The sequence below is a fragment of the Prenolepis imparis genome, unplaced genomic scaffold, assembly GCF_030444845.1.
Source record: "Prenolepis imparis isolate NDT839.2.m4 unplaced genomic scaffold, iyPreImpa1.0 SCAF_12, whole genome shotgun sequence".
NCBI classification, from domain to species: Eukaryota; Metazoa; Arthropoda; class Insecta; order Hymenoptera; family Formicidae; genus Prenolepis; species Prenolepis imparis.
The window spans coordinates 3,130,428-3,145,395 of NW_028141170.1; the positions used below are offsets into that span (position 1 = coordinate 3,130,428).

A 14,968-nucleotide genomic window follows, 5' to 3' on the forward strand; every position below is an offset into this window, starting at 1 on the left:
AGTTTCGAAAGTTATTAAGAAAGTTTCTGTTCTCTTTTCTTTCTGCTCTCACTTAGTTTTGGGTGGAGAGAAAAAATGGAAGAGCCTACAACCATAAAAATGTCGCTTTCAAGAATATATTGGTCTCTAAGTGCTATGGTTGAAAATGGTGTCTATTACTTTTTCGAATCCCCACTAATCCTCTATTATAAGTGACTTTTGTAGATTCTCTTTATCTGAAAATCTGCTGAATTTTTAAATTTAATCGTTTTACTATTGAAATATACTTATTATATTGTGTGATTATTATAAATTATGATTCATTAATAATAATATCTAAAAATTAAAACAAAAAACTAATTTTTTGCTATATTATTCGCAGATTTTTCAACAATTTAATCTCCTAATTTTCGCTCTTTTCAACAACCATTCGCGCGAAATGTCACACAATCAGCACGAAATTGAAACGTGAGCTTGAGAGCAGTTTGATCTGCGCGTGTAGTTACGCCGCAAATAGAAGCTCGCAAGCTTGCGTCATCGTCCTGAGTGTAATACCTAGTTTACTGTTCAGCTTCGTCTTCGATTCCGATAAACTCCAACAGTCTAGAGCACAAACTTTGGAGTAATCTTCACGGTTGAATTTATGATTGTGCTATTCAGTCAATGCGTATTTTTCAAACGTCATTGAATTTCTTATCATATGACAAGTATCTAATTGAAGTAAAGCAACGTAAGATGAAACAAGTTTATATTGTTAAAAAGTCTGCGAATAATTTAAAAATTATCTTTGTATTGTCTTATTTTTTTACAAATTATATATATATATATATTACTAATGAATCAAATGTAAAAAATTTACGTATAGATGGCCAGAGGCCATATAGAAAACATCTCGCATGTTTCGCACGTTGCACATTTTTTGACGCACCTTTTAATGGTCCACCTTTCTTCGCGATGTCCCTATCGTCCCGATTCATGAAAACGTAGGGACATGAACGTAAGTCAGGGTTAAGATGCCGGTGGGCAGGCCGCTTCTAAAAATAATCATGGACCGGTCTAAAAATAGATCCCCGAACACGTTACAATCGTTATGTACACTCGGGTCACAAGCAACGGCCGAAAGGTAGAGTGCATCAAGGTATATCAGGTTCGTTCCGATGCACGCGACACGTCCGTCATCCGCCACTACAATCGCTTTCATTCAGCGAATAATTGCAGCGTCAATGCAAAAGCCGGTTAACGAATGCGCGAACAAATGCATATAGTTCTGAAGATGCGATAACCATTATCGCGGTACATAGGTCATCGAAGGAAAATTATTCGCCACTCCTTGCTTTCTTCATTTAAACACTTTTGGCAAATTAAAAGGAATCCTTAGGAAATTTTATTTGAAATTCGACCATCTACCTAGAATTTTGATCGCTCTATTTAATCGACATTTAATCGCTCTGGAATGTGCTTACTTATTGAAATAGAAATTTATTCTTTGAGAGAAAATAAATTACAGCATGTCTTTAATCTCAACTCTAATTTACAATAGACGCAGGTGCGAGAGATACAGCGAATTAAATTTGTTTTCGATTTGTTGTCGCGTGCGCTTTATACGCGTAGCGTATTCTGCATCTATTCTATTTTGATATCAAAATACCACGTGGCAATTAAGTAAATGAACAATTAGATCAAAGTGCTATAAGCGATGCTATAAACTTGAGCAAATCCTATCTCGCGATTTGCGTGACGTATAAATCCCCGGATGGCAGTTATTGCATCCGAAATGCTGCCACATGTCCGCCTGTCAGAATTATTCTAAAAATAACTGCCGAATATGCGCAACGTATACGTGTTCGCGCCTATGCATGCGTGTGTGTAGGTATGCACTCCGTGTGCAGTGAAACCGAGAGAGAGAATACACCAAGGTGTACGAGGTACGCATTCCAATGGGCGGGTTATCAGAGACGAATCCATCCCACCTTCCATGTTGGAATGCATCTGTTCGTTTTTCTCTATCTCTCTCTTTCCCCCTTTTTCTCTCTGTCTCACTTAAACTTAGGACGAGGATTCTTAAGGCTCATTCATACGTGCAATACCCCTCAAAAATGCCGCGCCGCTGGAGAACGCATTCGTGCGAACCAGTTGCATTTTACATCGGCAAAACGCACAGAAACGAGAGACGCGTTTCGCATTTTTCTGCGCGCGGTAATTTCCTTTGTAGCTTTGTCGATGAGTCGAGAGAACGCTTGATTACTATAGTAATTCACTTCTGAGTCGCTATTATTTTAAAGATTTTAAGACTTCGGACAAGTTTAATTTTAACATATATAAACTGAATGTATTAAGAAATGTTTAACTGTTATTATATTTTAATTTTTTCTTGGCTTTACTTTAAATTATTTTGCAAAATTTTGATTCCTCGTAATGCAAGATTGATACATTGATACAATAACTATGGTGAAAATGATATAAATATTCATGTAATAAATTTGTTCAATATTTTAATTATGCTAAAAAATGCACACGTATAATTTAGTCAAAATGAGAGATTAAAGACAAAACTAAAAGACGCAATTAAGTCGTGGAGATATTTCAGAATTATATAATTGCGGAAATTATTTTTTAAATATATTATTATTATTTTTATATTATAAAAAATATAATTAATTTTTAAAACGCGCGTAATGAGTAATTTTTAACGCATTTCGTTATTGTGTTTGAGTTATTCAACTTCGAGGTCGGATACATCGATGTGGCGATGACGAAATAAATATTGAAGCGAAACCAGGCTAAATGCCTTCGTCGTTCTTGTTAGTAGGAGAAATAGACAGTAACGTCAGACCAAAATTATCGGCGCACAGTCAACCAGTTCTTATCTCTTTAAACAAACTGCCTCGTTTCTATTACTGCAACTACGTATAATAACAATAGGAATACGTGGACGAAGGCATACATATATCGTAAAATTCCATCCGCAGAGCACTGAATATCGATGACATCAGCGTGGAGTCATTCGATTTTTAATTGAAATTATTAATATCTATTATATTTATCCTCTCCTTTTAGAGGTATTTAAAATAAATATATATTACTATAAATGTTTTTTAAAATTTTCATTTTTATTTGAAGTTTATTCTCGAATACGATGGCATATCGATATAGAAAGTATTCAGTATTTTTGAGAACGATCCCGGAATCGTCGTGATCTTGCACAGTATATCGAGTGCCAGGAAACGAAACCGAGAAAACGGAGGTCAACGAGTGCGTGAAAGTGGGATCGATTCTCGGAGATTCATATGAGTCGGTACGATGACACGCATACCGGAAGACGGTTGAAAGAATCACAAAGGACCACACTGCCAAAATGCATTCCAGTATAAAATGACACTTGAGAGATTAGGAGGAAATTAATATTAAATTAGATTATTTTTATTTAATTTTTTCCATCTAATTTTCTTCCTGATTTAATCAAGAAAAAGTTCTGCTATTTTTATTTATTAATAATTGCAAATTTTCGGATTTCTTTTTGAAGATAAAAGCGCTTGGAAATAATCGAAGAACAATTTTTAAAAATCTATATCTCCGCCGTAAACTAAACGGACGCTTCCAGCTATTTTGCGAGGCAAAGAACAATCGGTTTTCGCAAACACGGTGCGAGTGTTGTAAATTACTCGACGACGATAAGGGGGAAAATACTGAAAAGACTTTCAGTCACTGTTCTGATTCATCAGGATGTTGAAATTTCCTTTGGATACATTTAAGCTAATATTTGTATACGCGCTGCTAAGACCTCGAAAGAAAGAATATGTGGAGGCGAAGGCACGTACCGATACCCGAATGAATCATTCTTGATGAATGAATTTTGATAACAGCAGAAAAAAAATAGCAGCACATCGTGATGAGTCCATATAAAAAACTGACCGTAAAAAATGACGAATGGTAATGCGCTTATCACGCGCATTTAGCATATATTCAAGTGCGAATTCAGCATAAATAGCAAGATGATTTCATCCTGAGTTTTACATCGTTGAATTTAAATCTGAATTTTTCTGCTCATTATTCCTTTAATTAAACTTGAAGTATTTTACATTAGTTTAATATTATATTAGATATTTATAAGAATCTAAAAAAGTTAATCTTAAAAGTTCATATTCTTACGGCAATATTGGCAAAATCAAATGAATGTTTATAAGCATGACAAAAATATGCTTAATTCCAACTTGCATTTTGCTTCCCTATGATGTGAATTCGCGAATATATAGATCACCGCATACAGTTCGACTATTCGCCATCGTAATCGTGACACAACCGCCGTGATACGGAGATGTCAGGATGTCACGTTACGAATGGATTCACGTGGTGGTAGCCACGACAAACAAACGGGAGAAGACTCATTTCTGCGTCGACTTTTGGCAAATTTCCCACGACGGCCTCCCACTATCTTATTCTCATTCTCGAAATCGAATCGACATTTGCGACGACGTTGCACTAAAATTTTCGGCTCCATCGTCGAGATATAATTTCACTTATAGCGAATTTGTTGCTTCTAACATAGTTTCTATCAAAAATTAAAATAATTTTTTAATTATCTTATTCAATTTAATTTACAATAAATTAATTTAGTATTTATTTTATCAATTTTTTCAAACTCTTTTTTATTTATTTCTTAAGTTTCATTTAATTATCTCTCAAAATTTCTATAATAATTGCTGTTTATTTTTCTTAAATATATCGTTACAATTTTACACATGTTTACAGTTATATTTGCGTTTTATAAGGAATATCTATTGTGACAACAATTTTCCTTCCAAAGTACAATTGACAAATTTTTTTTCGAGAAAACCTAATTTTTTCTCGCGGCCGATTGCACATCTCGGGCTGTTCGTGCAAAGGGAGTTCGCTACGAACGCTTAAGAGGAAGCCCGGTCCGTGGATATTAATAGAGGCTGAGACCCGGTGGCGGACGCGCCACCGAGCTTACTCTCGTGAATATAAAAATATCGCTTTTATTTCTCATCGCGGCTTCTCGCCGTGACTTTTTTTCTCCTTGATCCTTTCGCCATCGTTCGTTACACGCGTGTCTCGGTCTTTTATAAAGTATCCGTATTATCCGTAGTATCCGTATTATAAAGTATCAATTTCGTGTGAAATCACGTATTCCGCGATAAGTGATATCAAAGCTGCATATCCACGTATTAATCTTTCAAGAATGTCACAAATTTTGACTTTTGATGCAAATTAATACAATTTTTGAGCGATTGTTTAGCTATTTGTAATTTTGCATTTTCGAGGTCGCGAAAGGAATCAGCGATCATCATGTGCTAAATAAAAAAATCCGTATAATAAATAGACGTTTATTCGAATTTAAGATATAACTTCATATGTCATAGCTGCAATATACATATATTTAAAAAATTTACTATATTTATTTTTAGAGTATACTTAATTATATGTTTGCTAACATTTGTGTTTCACATTTCGAGTATTGTTGTACCGTGCGCAATATTGTCCTTTTGCAATGCTTCCCAAAAAAGTTGAGCCAAAAGACTCACATAACTCATATCTCTCAAATCAGTTTCTTCCCTGCTTGTCTCTTTCTGTGTTTTTTTTTTTTTTTTTTTTTTAATCCGTTCTTCCGAATATCATTTTTCTCTAGTTTGCATTGCAGCCAAAAATCTCAACTCAATATTCATCTTATAGGAATTTGAACTCATTACTCGAAAATGTGCATAGCTCTTGCCAAAATAACATAGCTTGCTCGTTGCTTTCTATTTACCTCTCTTGAGAACTTTAAATACATATGATTCTATATGTAGAATTATAATTCATAAAAAAAATTAATACAATATAATTTATACTACAACTGATCAGTTTAACTATCTAATAGCAATTAAATTTAATTATACAATATGAATACTTAATTATTCTATTTTTTATATGTTATATATAATATAGGTATATATGAAGTACAAAATTAAGATTAATACTTATGTATATGAATTATTTTTTGACTACAATAATTCTGAAACATTTACATATATACATTAATTTATAATCTCTTGGCTTATATAGAAAATATGGTTTTTATGCTTCACAATTAGTATTATTTAACTAGGATCGTCGAAAATTGCTGCAAAATTATGCTTTTCAAAACGTCAGCAAGAAAAAGCAAATTGATACGCAAATATTTGTCTTTCTGAGATCGTTGGCCGACGATTTTCTCGGTTTTCGTCCTCATTTAAACGCGACAAACCCCGTGTGAATGCACTTCGCGGAAATCCAGATTGGATGTTCGTCTCCTCTCTTCGACGTCGTCCGAATTAGGACGTGCAGTCTATTTGGTGCACCATGGCAGCCGTGAACATCTTGTGTGTGCGAAATTCGATTCACCCTCGCTTCTCACGGTCCGCAAACAAATCGCGCTGCAATTTCCCGGTTGCATCGTGTGCAACGACGCAAATGCAGCCGTGCACACGATGTGCGTACGCATAAACAGAATTCTCAATTACTAAAGCAGCCATGGTCTCCCGAAGGGATAATTTTAGATAATCGATAAAAGGCCAAATATTTATCTTTTTGATAAAAACCGAATCACACTTCCTGTCTGATAAATCGCCCGATTAGATTTGAGACGTATTCGATGTGAATGTATCTTATATGTAAAGTCTCATTTGACGATATTATTATGTGGTTAATATTAATAGCTATTACAAAATTAATTGTTGAGTGATTTTACAGTTGAGTGAATTTACTTAACAATTAATTTTGTAATAGCTATTAATATTAACCATATAATAATATATCGTCAAATGAGACTTTGAATATAAAATACATTCACAGAATTTACAGTTTAATCCACGTGTATTTTTAAAGAATATATTAATTAATTTATATAATTAATTAATCTAATAATACCTAAATATAGTAATACCTAAATAAATAATAATACCTAAATACCTGAATAAGTTTAATAATTTTACATGTTTTATTAAATAATTGTATATATATATGTCTTCTAATTTTTCTTCCATTTTTTTAATAATTTGACTTTATTGTAACAAAAACCGTTCACACGAAAGGAAAAACTATAAAATAAATTTATTTCTATACATCACAATTAACGATAATCAAATATTAAATTAGAAAAGATATTATAGAAAAGCAATTGACTTTTCGACGCAGGCATGCATGCTGATTACAAGTTACAAACAACAAAAGTAATTGCGCATTTTCACCATAGTTGAATATAACGTTACAGAAAACAATCGTTCTCATAACAAATAGCAATTCCTGTGTAACAGGATTCCGTAAACTATTTTGTTGCGCTATAGATGAAGATGACACATTGTTACGCGCTGTCTTCTTTTCATACGATGAAGCGTAAATCACCCACGTCTTTGGCAGAACACCAATCATCGTTATTATATCGTATATTCACCTTGATCAGGGAGTGATCGTTTTATTTATAGATTCTTCAATCAGTCAAAAGTGAATTTTATCTAAAGAATTTAGATAAGAAGTTACGTATAAAAACTCTTATGTTAGTTGTTTATATGTAACTTCAGTTATAATTTTCTCGGTATTTTTTCAGTTCGCGAAACTTACGTGCATGTTTCTTTTTAATTATATATTACTATTCCATTATATTAATTGGAATTTATTTTATCATTCTAACAATTATTTCGTGTCAAACATAATAAAATACTGATATTTTTTTTATTTATTGGATGAACGTGAAATAATATGATCAAGCAACGCTATCGCTAGCCGAACTGTTTTCTTTCGCGGCCTCGTTAAAATTCCGTTACGCGCATAACGCCTGAGGAAGTTTTCAGTTTAATTAGCAGAACGATACGCCATTATTAGGGCAACGCCACGTGCGTGAATTACGTTTTAATGACTATCGAAAAATTCCTTTGAAATATTTTTCTCGTCATATCTTTCTTTCACCTGTGACAGTTTTCTCTCGTGCCTGAAAAAAATTCTTATCATCGGTGTGATATTCTAATCGGATAACGATACTCGCAATTCTATCCGAGTTCTTTCACGTCGGGATAACGCGTTTTCCAGCGAGTATTATCGCTTAACGCGAACGCCTACGCTTCGATGCACTTGCCTTGGAATCGCGGGAAGTGCATGTAGATAGAACGCAAGAAAAAAATTAATTATGATTAAAAAATTTGCCATGGCGTGATCTTGATCTTTGAAACGTGACCACGGCATTAAAATTTAATGCGATTAGATAAACGTGATGAAAAAATTGGGAATATAATGTTATATGGAACATAATCTAAATGAATTTTAGGCAGTTTATTGATATATAAATAATGAACCGTTAAATGAAATTAAAATTAATTTAAATTAAACTAGAGTTTTTAAATCTCTCTAAATATCGATTTTTTAGTATTTATTATATTAGAATTTTGTTACATCATAATTTTTAATGTTTACTCGAGATATATATTATGCATATCATGTAACAGATATGCAAGAGGACAATTGATGAATTATGTGCAATTCTTTATATTTGAGATTACTGTAAAATCGGAAATTTATTTTTGTTTATCATATATGTTTTTATCTCATAAGTAAGAGAAGAGAAAAATATTTTGTCGATTTTACGCGAGTTTGGGCGATCTGTTGGTAGAAATATTTATCATCGCGATGATCGACGAAAAGACTCGCATGCGCTGTATTTAACGATATAAACTCTGTTAAACACGCGTTAACGTTCTTTTTCCACAGCTTCTAAAAATGCGCGTTCAAATATTTTTCTGCTCGTTGGACAGAAATCGTTTGATTACGTTTCGGTGCCGGATCGTGACCGGATACTCGCGCGGCCGCATTATTTATCTGTCTCAGAAAAACGTCGGCGTCATGAAGACGACATCGATGTCGTTGCCGTTGTCGTCGTCGTCGAGATCGGCGCCTGCTGTCTTCGTCGCGAGCGAGGTTCGATCTGGCGCGCGCGGGTTTCGCAAAGGCACCTTCTAGAAATAGAACGCCCAAATAATTTGCCTCGAATTGCCAGCGACATGCGCCATTCTCTCTTCTTCTCTTCCTCGCTATCAGCTAATCTCGTGGGCGAATTTTTCTTAAAACGAATCTTTAAAACAAAGCTATTACACAAACATCAATAATCTGAGAATTTATCGAATTTAGAAGTCGCATAGTGTATTTAATTTCAAATAGAATAATTTATTTAATCCATGGCTGCATCTCAGTTTTTATTTCACGAAAATATCGAAAAAAATTGCCATTTTTTTATTTATTGCAATTGACACTATACATTTTTTCGGCTAGCGAGGTATTCAGATAAAATTAGTAAAATTAAATTAAAAACAAAAATATTTTCATTTTTATCATACAAATGTTCATTGTCGAAGAAAAATTATATAAATCAGAGAAATTTCGACGGCAGTATGCGAACATTTTGCACACGTTTCAAACGTTCTGCAAAATGTACAAACTTCTGCTAGAAAACGCATAATTTATTAAAATTAAAAATCCGCAGAATTAAAAGGCTGTGACTTAATCGCGACTGCGTTGAACGGTTTTATCTGTGCAATCGGCGCTTCGAACTTGGCCTTCTTTTCGTAGCACACACCACGTGGTACGTTTATTTTACGAGGCCGCAAATACGGCCGGCCACCCTTGGTTTTCTCAGAAAGGAGAGAAATATGAGTTCAGTGGTGTGTCAAAGACGTTTTGCATGCGGGTTTTCGCCGAGAGGCGATCCCCGATCCGATTTCTACTTTGCACTTCGGAATATATACTTGAACCCAATTGCGATACCGCGATAACTCGACGTATCTTTTGCCAAAACGATTCGCGAAGATCCGCGAAACGACCTAAGCATGTAGCAAGAATCCGAGGAAACCCGAGGAACTTGCCGCCCTTGAGAGACTCAAATTACAACGATTTTTTGTTGGAATAATTTTACGAAAAACGTAAAAACTCTTTATGTGTTCCTCTTTCAACAACATGACAAATCAAACATATATAAAAATTATCGTCTGTACAATAGTGAGAAAAGTGATCTCTTTGTATAATTATAATTATTACAAAATATATACTACATATTGTATAATAATTATGATCTGAAACATTAATTGGAAAATTATCTTTGAAGATCGAAATAAAATACAATAATTCGAGCTCTCGCGCGAAATACGACTGGTATAGACGAAACAATGCGAAAAATATTCCTATCAACAAACATTCAAAAAAATTATTGAACTACGTCAATGCACAACAAACGTCAAATTTCTGACAGTTGCGCGCGAACTGCAAAATCTGCGATGATTGTCGTCGCTCGACATTGGCACTCGCTGACAACGCGTCTTAATAATAGCGCTTATGGCAGTATAACGCTACATAATCTCCTGAAAAAAAAAGATACAGAAAAAAATCACGGAACGCCCCGCGTCTCTACACGTTCGCCAAAAGCTTCTCGTGTTACAGCGTCGAGCATCGCCAAAACACGTCAGGGCGGTGGTGGCGAAGGCGAGCTCGACGTTTCGCACGTACTTGGCAACGATTTCTGTCGATGCGCGTGAAATAATTTAGCGTTCGCCGTCACGTTACATAACGCTTTTTCTAGATCGTAATATCAAAACACACTCAATCGCGTCTCACGGCCGCGAAAAGCAAAAGGGAAAGGGAAAAGCTCGCGCCGAATTTTCTCGAATCGGATTTACCCACCCTTCTTATTCATTTTATTAAACTAATTTAGTAATTTTAATATTTAAATTAAATATTTTGTATAGATGAAGGAAAATTTGTAACACACATTCATTAAAAAAATAATTAGCATATTTTAACAAGGGATTATTCATTAATTATGGAATTAATTTTTTTCTGAGCAAATACATTTAAAGTTCCAGAAAGTTCTGAAAATTTTAGATAAATGTTTTGTATCTGAATTTTGTGTTGATAAAAATTTTTTAAAATATTTAATTATGTTTTTATTTTGATATTTTTAATTGATTTTTAATTATATTTTTTTTAATAGCACAGTTATTTGAATCTAATATATATTTTGTCGCGTAAAATAAGAAGCGATTGTTACGTTCTAATCTCCATAGCTATTAATTCCGGTATTTTAAATTGCATATTTAAATCGCGAACGAGAGGCTCGCGTTACGGAGCATCAACACATGTCTACCTGTCGAGTGTCAACTTCAGTCTTTGATATAGATTTCATTTCCGAGGACGAATCGCACGAGATGCCGTTTGCTTTTCACTTTCGTCTCGCTCTTGCTCTCGGAGTTCATTATCGTTATCCGCTTCCGCGTACCGAAGATTCGAGAATTTTTATTTATACAACGTGGACAAATTTATATCGACTATTTAAATTTGCAATAAAAATTGGAACAATATAAAGTTTTAGAAATAATAATTATTTATCAATCATAATACTATAATTCGACCTGGATTATGTATAAAAATACAATGAAATATTTTTTTAAATTATAATAAAAATTGATAACAATGCCAACATCTCAAGAGAAAAGAAATTATGGCATAATAAAAACGCTGTTATTCGCAAACGCGAAACATTTGGATCGATGATTTCAATTGCCAAATAGGAAAATTGATTGATCCTTGTGCTCAATGAAAATTCTATTCTACTCGAGTTGTGACAATTGAGATCTTATGATTGAAGGAAAGATGCAAACAAGTCTACATTATATAGAAGAGAGTACATACAAGCGTTGTATAGTTTCTCTTAATTTTATATTCAATCATATATTCGGCATTTTAGGGCGTGATATCAAAGTAATTTTCTCTGTCGAACTGTTTTGCTATCGAAAAGTTTTGTGGAAGCGAACGACAAGGGACCGTAAATGAAAATAGCTATATAAAACATCGCTATATATAAATATGACAAGAAATATTTTTACTATGGCTACTTCTACTACTTCTGCCTCAGTCAACTTTAGATTCGGGCCTTTAAAAATATACCTTCGTAATCCGAAAACCGAGTGAGAAAGGCAGAGAAAGAGAGAAAGAAACATAGTCTTCCAATATTTATTATTAACTTAAGAAATGCTGTATGATAAACAATGCATGAAAAAATAGAACGTAAATCAAACCATAAATGGAATAGAAATTATATTTCTTAGTAGAGTTTACATTTATAAAATGTAAAATGCGTTTTTTTATCTATCATTTCTGTGCATCGCGTAATATTATTTAATATTATCTAATATTATAGATTATATATGGAAACTAATTTTTTTATTTTATATTAATATAATATTATGTAGGTATAATAATGTTAAACGCGAGAAAGAGAGAACGATGAAAAAGTTTTATATTCAATTAACAATTTGCAAATTCTGTAGCTCTAATATTTAATACGAGGAATATATTAAATTTAATGAAGTTCTTGAAAACAACTGTCATTAAATGAAAGATCCGGATACAGAAACCGGATAGAGAACCAAATAGATTTGAGATGGACTCACCTTCTGCACAACAAGCGGCGTGCCAAAATCCTTGCCGCCTTGCAGACGAAAACCCCAGGGGGATCCATCGAACCTAGATAGCTTGACGCTGATCAGCTGTGCCATATCACTGTCTGCCTGAACTATCGAGCGTATCAAATCGGAGCAAATAAAACGTTTTAACAAATGAACCGAGAACGATCTCAGAAAACTACGATGATTATTGATGAACGAGCTCTTAACTCGACTTGGCTATTTTCGAGGTGCACCACCGACGACTAAGTCTGTTTGCTGGCTATTTACGTATAATACGTAAGTAACTCTTTAAAAGAGGGGTATGAATCGCGCTCTCTCGAATGGAACGTGGAACGGACACGTACGTTCCTCAAGAACGCGCAGACCGGAGTAAAGGTATAAGAGGCGCCGAGGACGGTCAGTCGGGCAGCAGAGCCTCCTCGCCACGCGATTCGGGACGAAGAGGAGGAGTACGAGAGTGTGGAAGGAAAGGGAAGGAACATACACAGCAGGAGGGAGACAAGAAGGAGGAAGAAGCTGTGGTAGGAGACAGGTGGCGGGGACATAGAAAGGAAAAGAGACAAATTTATTCTGCTCTAACAGGATCTCTTCAAATAGCAACATATGACGAAATAAATGTGACGTTTCATTAAAAGTGTATTAAGTTACACGAATATGTTCATTTTAAATCTCTCTCTTTCTCTATCTTTTTCTCTCTGGAGTTTCAGGTCAATATTTAAATTATTCGAATTTTTCGAATAATTTAATGCCTGATGGGATATGTCAGAACCTGACTTCAGGTATAATAGCAAAACAGATGTCTTGTAGAAAAGGAACAAACAAACACCGGTCATCCCTCTTTGCAATGAATACTATTTTCGAAATTTTTCCATTCTAAACTAACAGTTGGAACTCTTTGAACTGCCTTTGTCATAAAACTACAAAGTGAAAATAATTTGAAATAAAGATGAAGGAATAAATTCACGACTGAATGTAATAGAATCGATCGAATAATTATAGCGCTATGAATACAGACCAAAAGATTAAGGGAAGCAAAATGAAGGATTAAATCGAGCGTGCTCTTAATTAATTAAATTCCCGAACGAAATTATCGTGTCCTCTCAAGGACCTATATCATCGAGCATGTCCATGAACATCCGGTGCATCGTGCAAGGTGCTCTTATACCGTGGCGGTGGGAGTTAAGAGACGGATGGTAGAAGAGCAATAAAATATATACAATATAACGTCGGGGTGGAAAAAGGACGGGGCGAAATGTCGGGAATGTCGAGTTGCCATCTCGGTGACCATGACAGAATAGCGCGTGCACGTTTACATCTCTTCTGTTCCTCTCCGCTTCTAATTATGTCTCCCTTTTCCTTTCAGTTTAGGTTTATCTAGTGTTTCTAAATCTAGTCAGATTTTTTTTTTATTAATAAAGATATGATTACATGTGTTATGAATACAATTATAATAAATTATTAATTATTTTAAGGAAAAGTTTTTTCTGTCACAAAGAATTTTATTTTATCTTACGTATAAAGATTTAATATATCACATTAATTATAAATTAACGATATTTAAGAATTTTATAAATGTAAATATAGCAAAAATTATTTTTTTTAATTATTTTTTTCTTAGTTATTTTTTTTTTTTTATTGATATGCTTTTTTTATCATTTATGACTCTCAAAAAGAAGGCAATTTTCAATGTTAATTTCGTTGTCGTGTATATTAAAATGTTAGCGCATAAAGAGATGAATTGAATTTCTTATTGAATCTCTTAAAGAAACACGATCATATCTTTTCTCCCTGAATTGAAAATTTTCTTATGATAGCAGTGTAAGTTTAATCATCGTCGCGCATAAGAGATCGTGAATGAAAATTTATTAAATAAATTCTATTGCATTGTCGTGTACCTTAGCCATTAAGTCTCTCAGCAATCAGACATGAATTTACCGAAATTGACGTGCATTACAGCGGCGAAGACACGCGTGAATTATGTCAGAGAGAAGAATCTTGTCTCTTTGATCTTCCTGCGCACGTGTAAATGTAAAAATATTACGAGAATTCCTTCGCATGGGGAAGCATGTAGGAAAATTATCAAGCTCTTCGTCAAAAATCTTTAACTATGCAAAACTCACATTTTAATTAAAAAAAATTAAGATACTTATCTCTCCAGATAACTTTAGATTATTTTTAATATCTGACAAAGGGTTCGCTCCAATTTTGCAATTATGTTACAATTAATCGTAACTTCGTTTTTTTAAATTAATATTAATTATATATAACGGATATACGAAATAAAATTCGCGGAAGGAACATTTCGATGGATGCACCAGTGTTTTCGACGCTGTACCCGAGCTCGGCGGTTGCATTCTGCGCCGGTGGCGGTCACGAGGGCGCGAACTAGTTCGTGAATCATGCCTAGAATGCTTTACATAAATTGCTCGAAGCCGACGTCACGATCGTGGACCCTAAACGAGCAAGAGTGAGAGAACGAGATAGAGAGGAGAGAAAGAAAGAGAGAGAGA

At 34.1% G+C, this 14,968-nt stretch overlaps 1 protein-coding gene across 6 annotated transcripts in view; it reads right to left on the reverse strand.

Annotated features, from left to right (window-relative positions):
• LOC145944077 (PDZ and LIM domain protein 5) overlaps window positions 1-12,876 on the reverse strand; it is a 36,230-nt gene extending 23,354 nt beyond the window's left edge. For 2 of the 6 annotated variants that reach the window (XM_083052094.1, XM_083052093.1), the window contains exon 1: window positions 12,444-12,865. In XM_083052094.1, coding sequence (XP_082908220.1) covers window positions 12,444-12,548 — 105 coding nt within the window. In that variant the 5' untranslated portion in view covers window positions 12,549-12,865. Of the gene's footprint in view, window positions 1-12,443 lie in introns of all 6 variants that reach the window. The other 4 variants (XM_083052096.1, XM_083052095.1, XM_083052098.1 and 1 more) reach the window with 3 other exon arrangements.
• Between the last annotated feature and the right edge of the window lie 2,092 nt (window positions 12,877-14,968).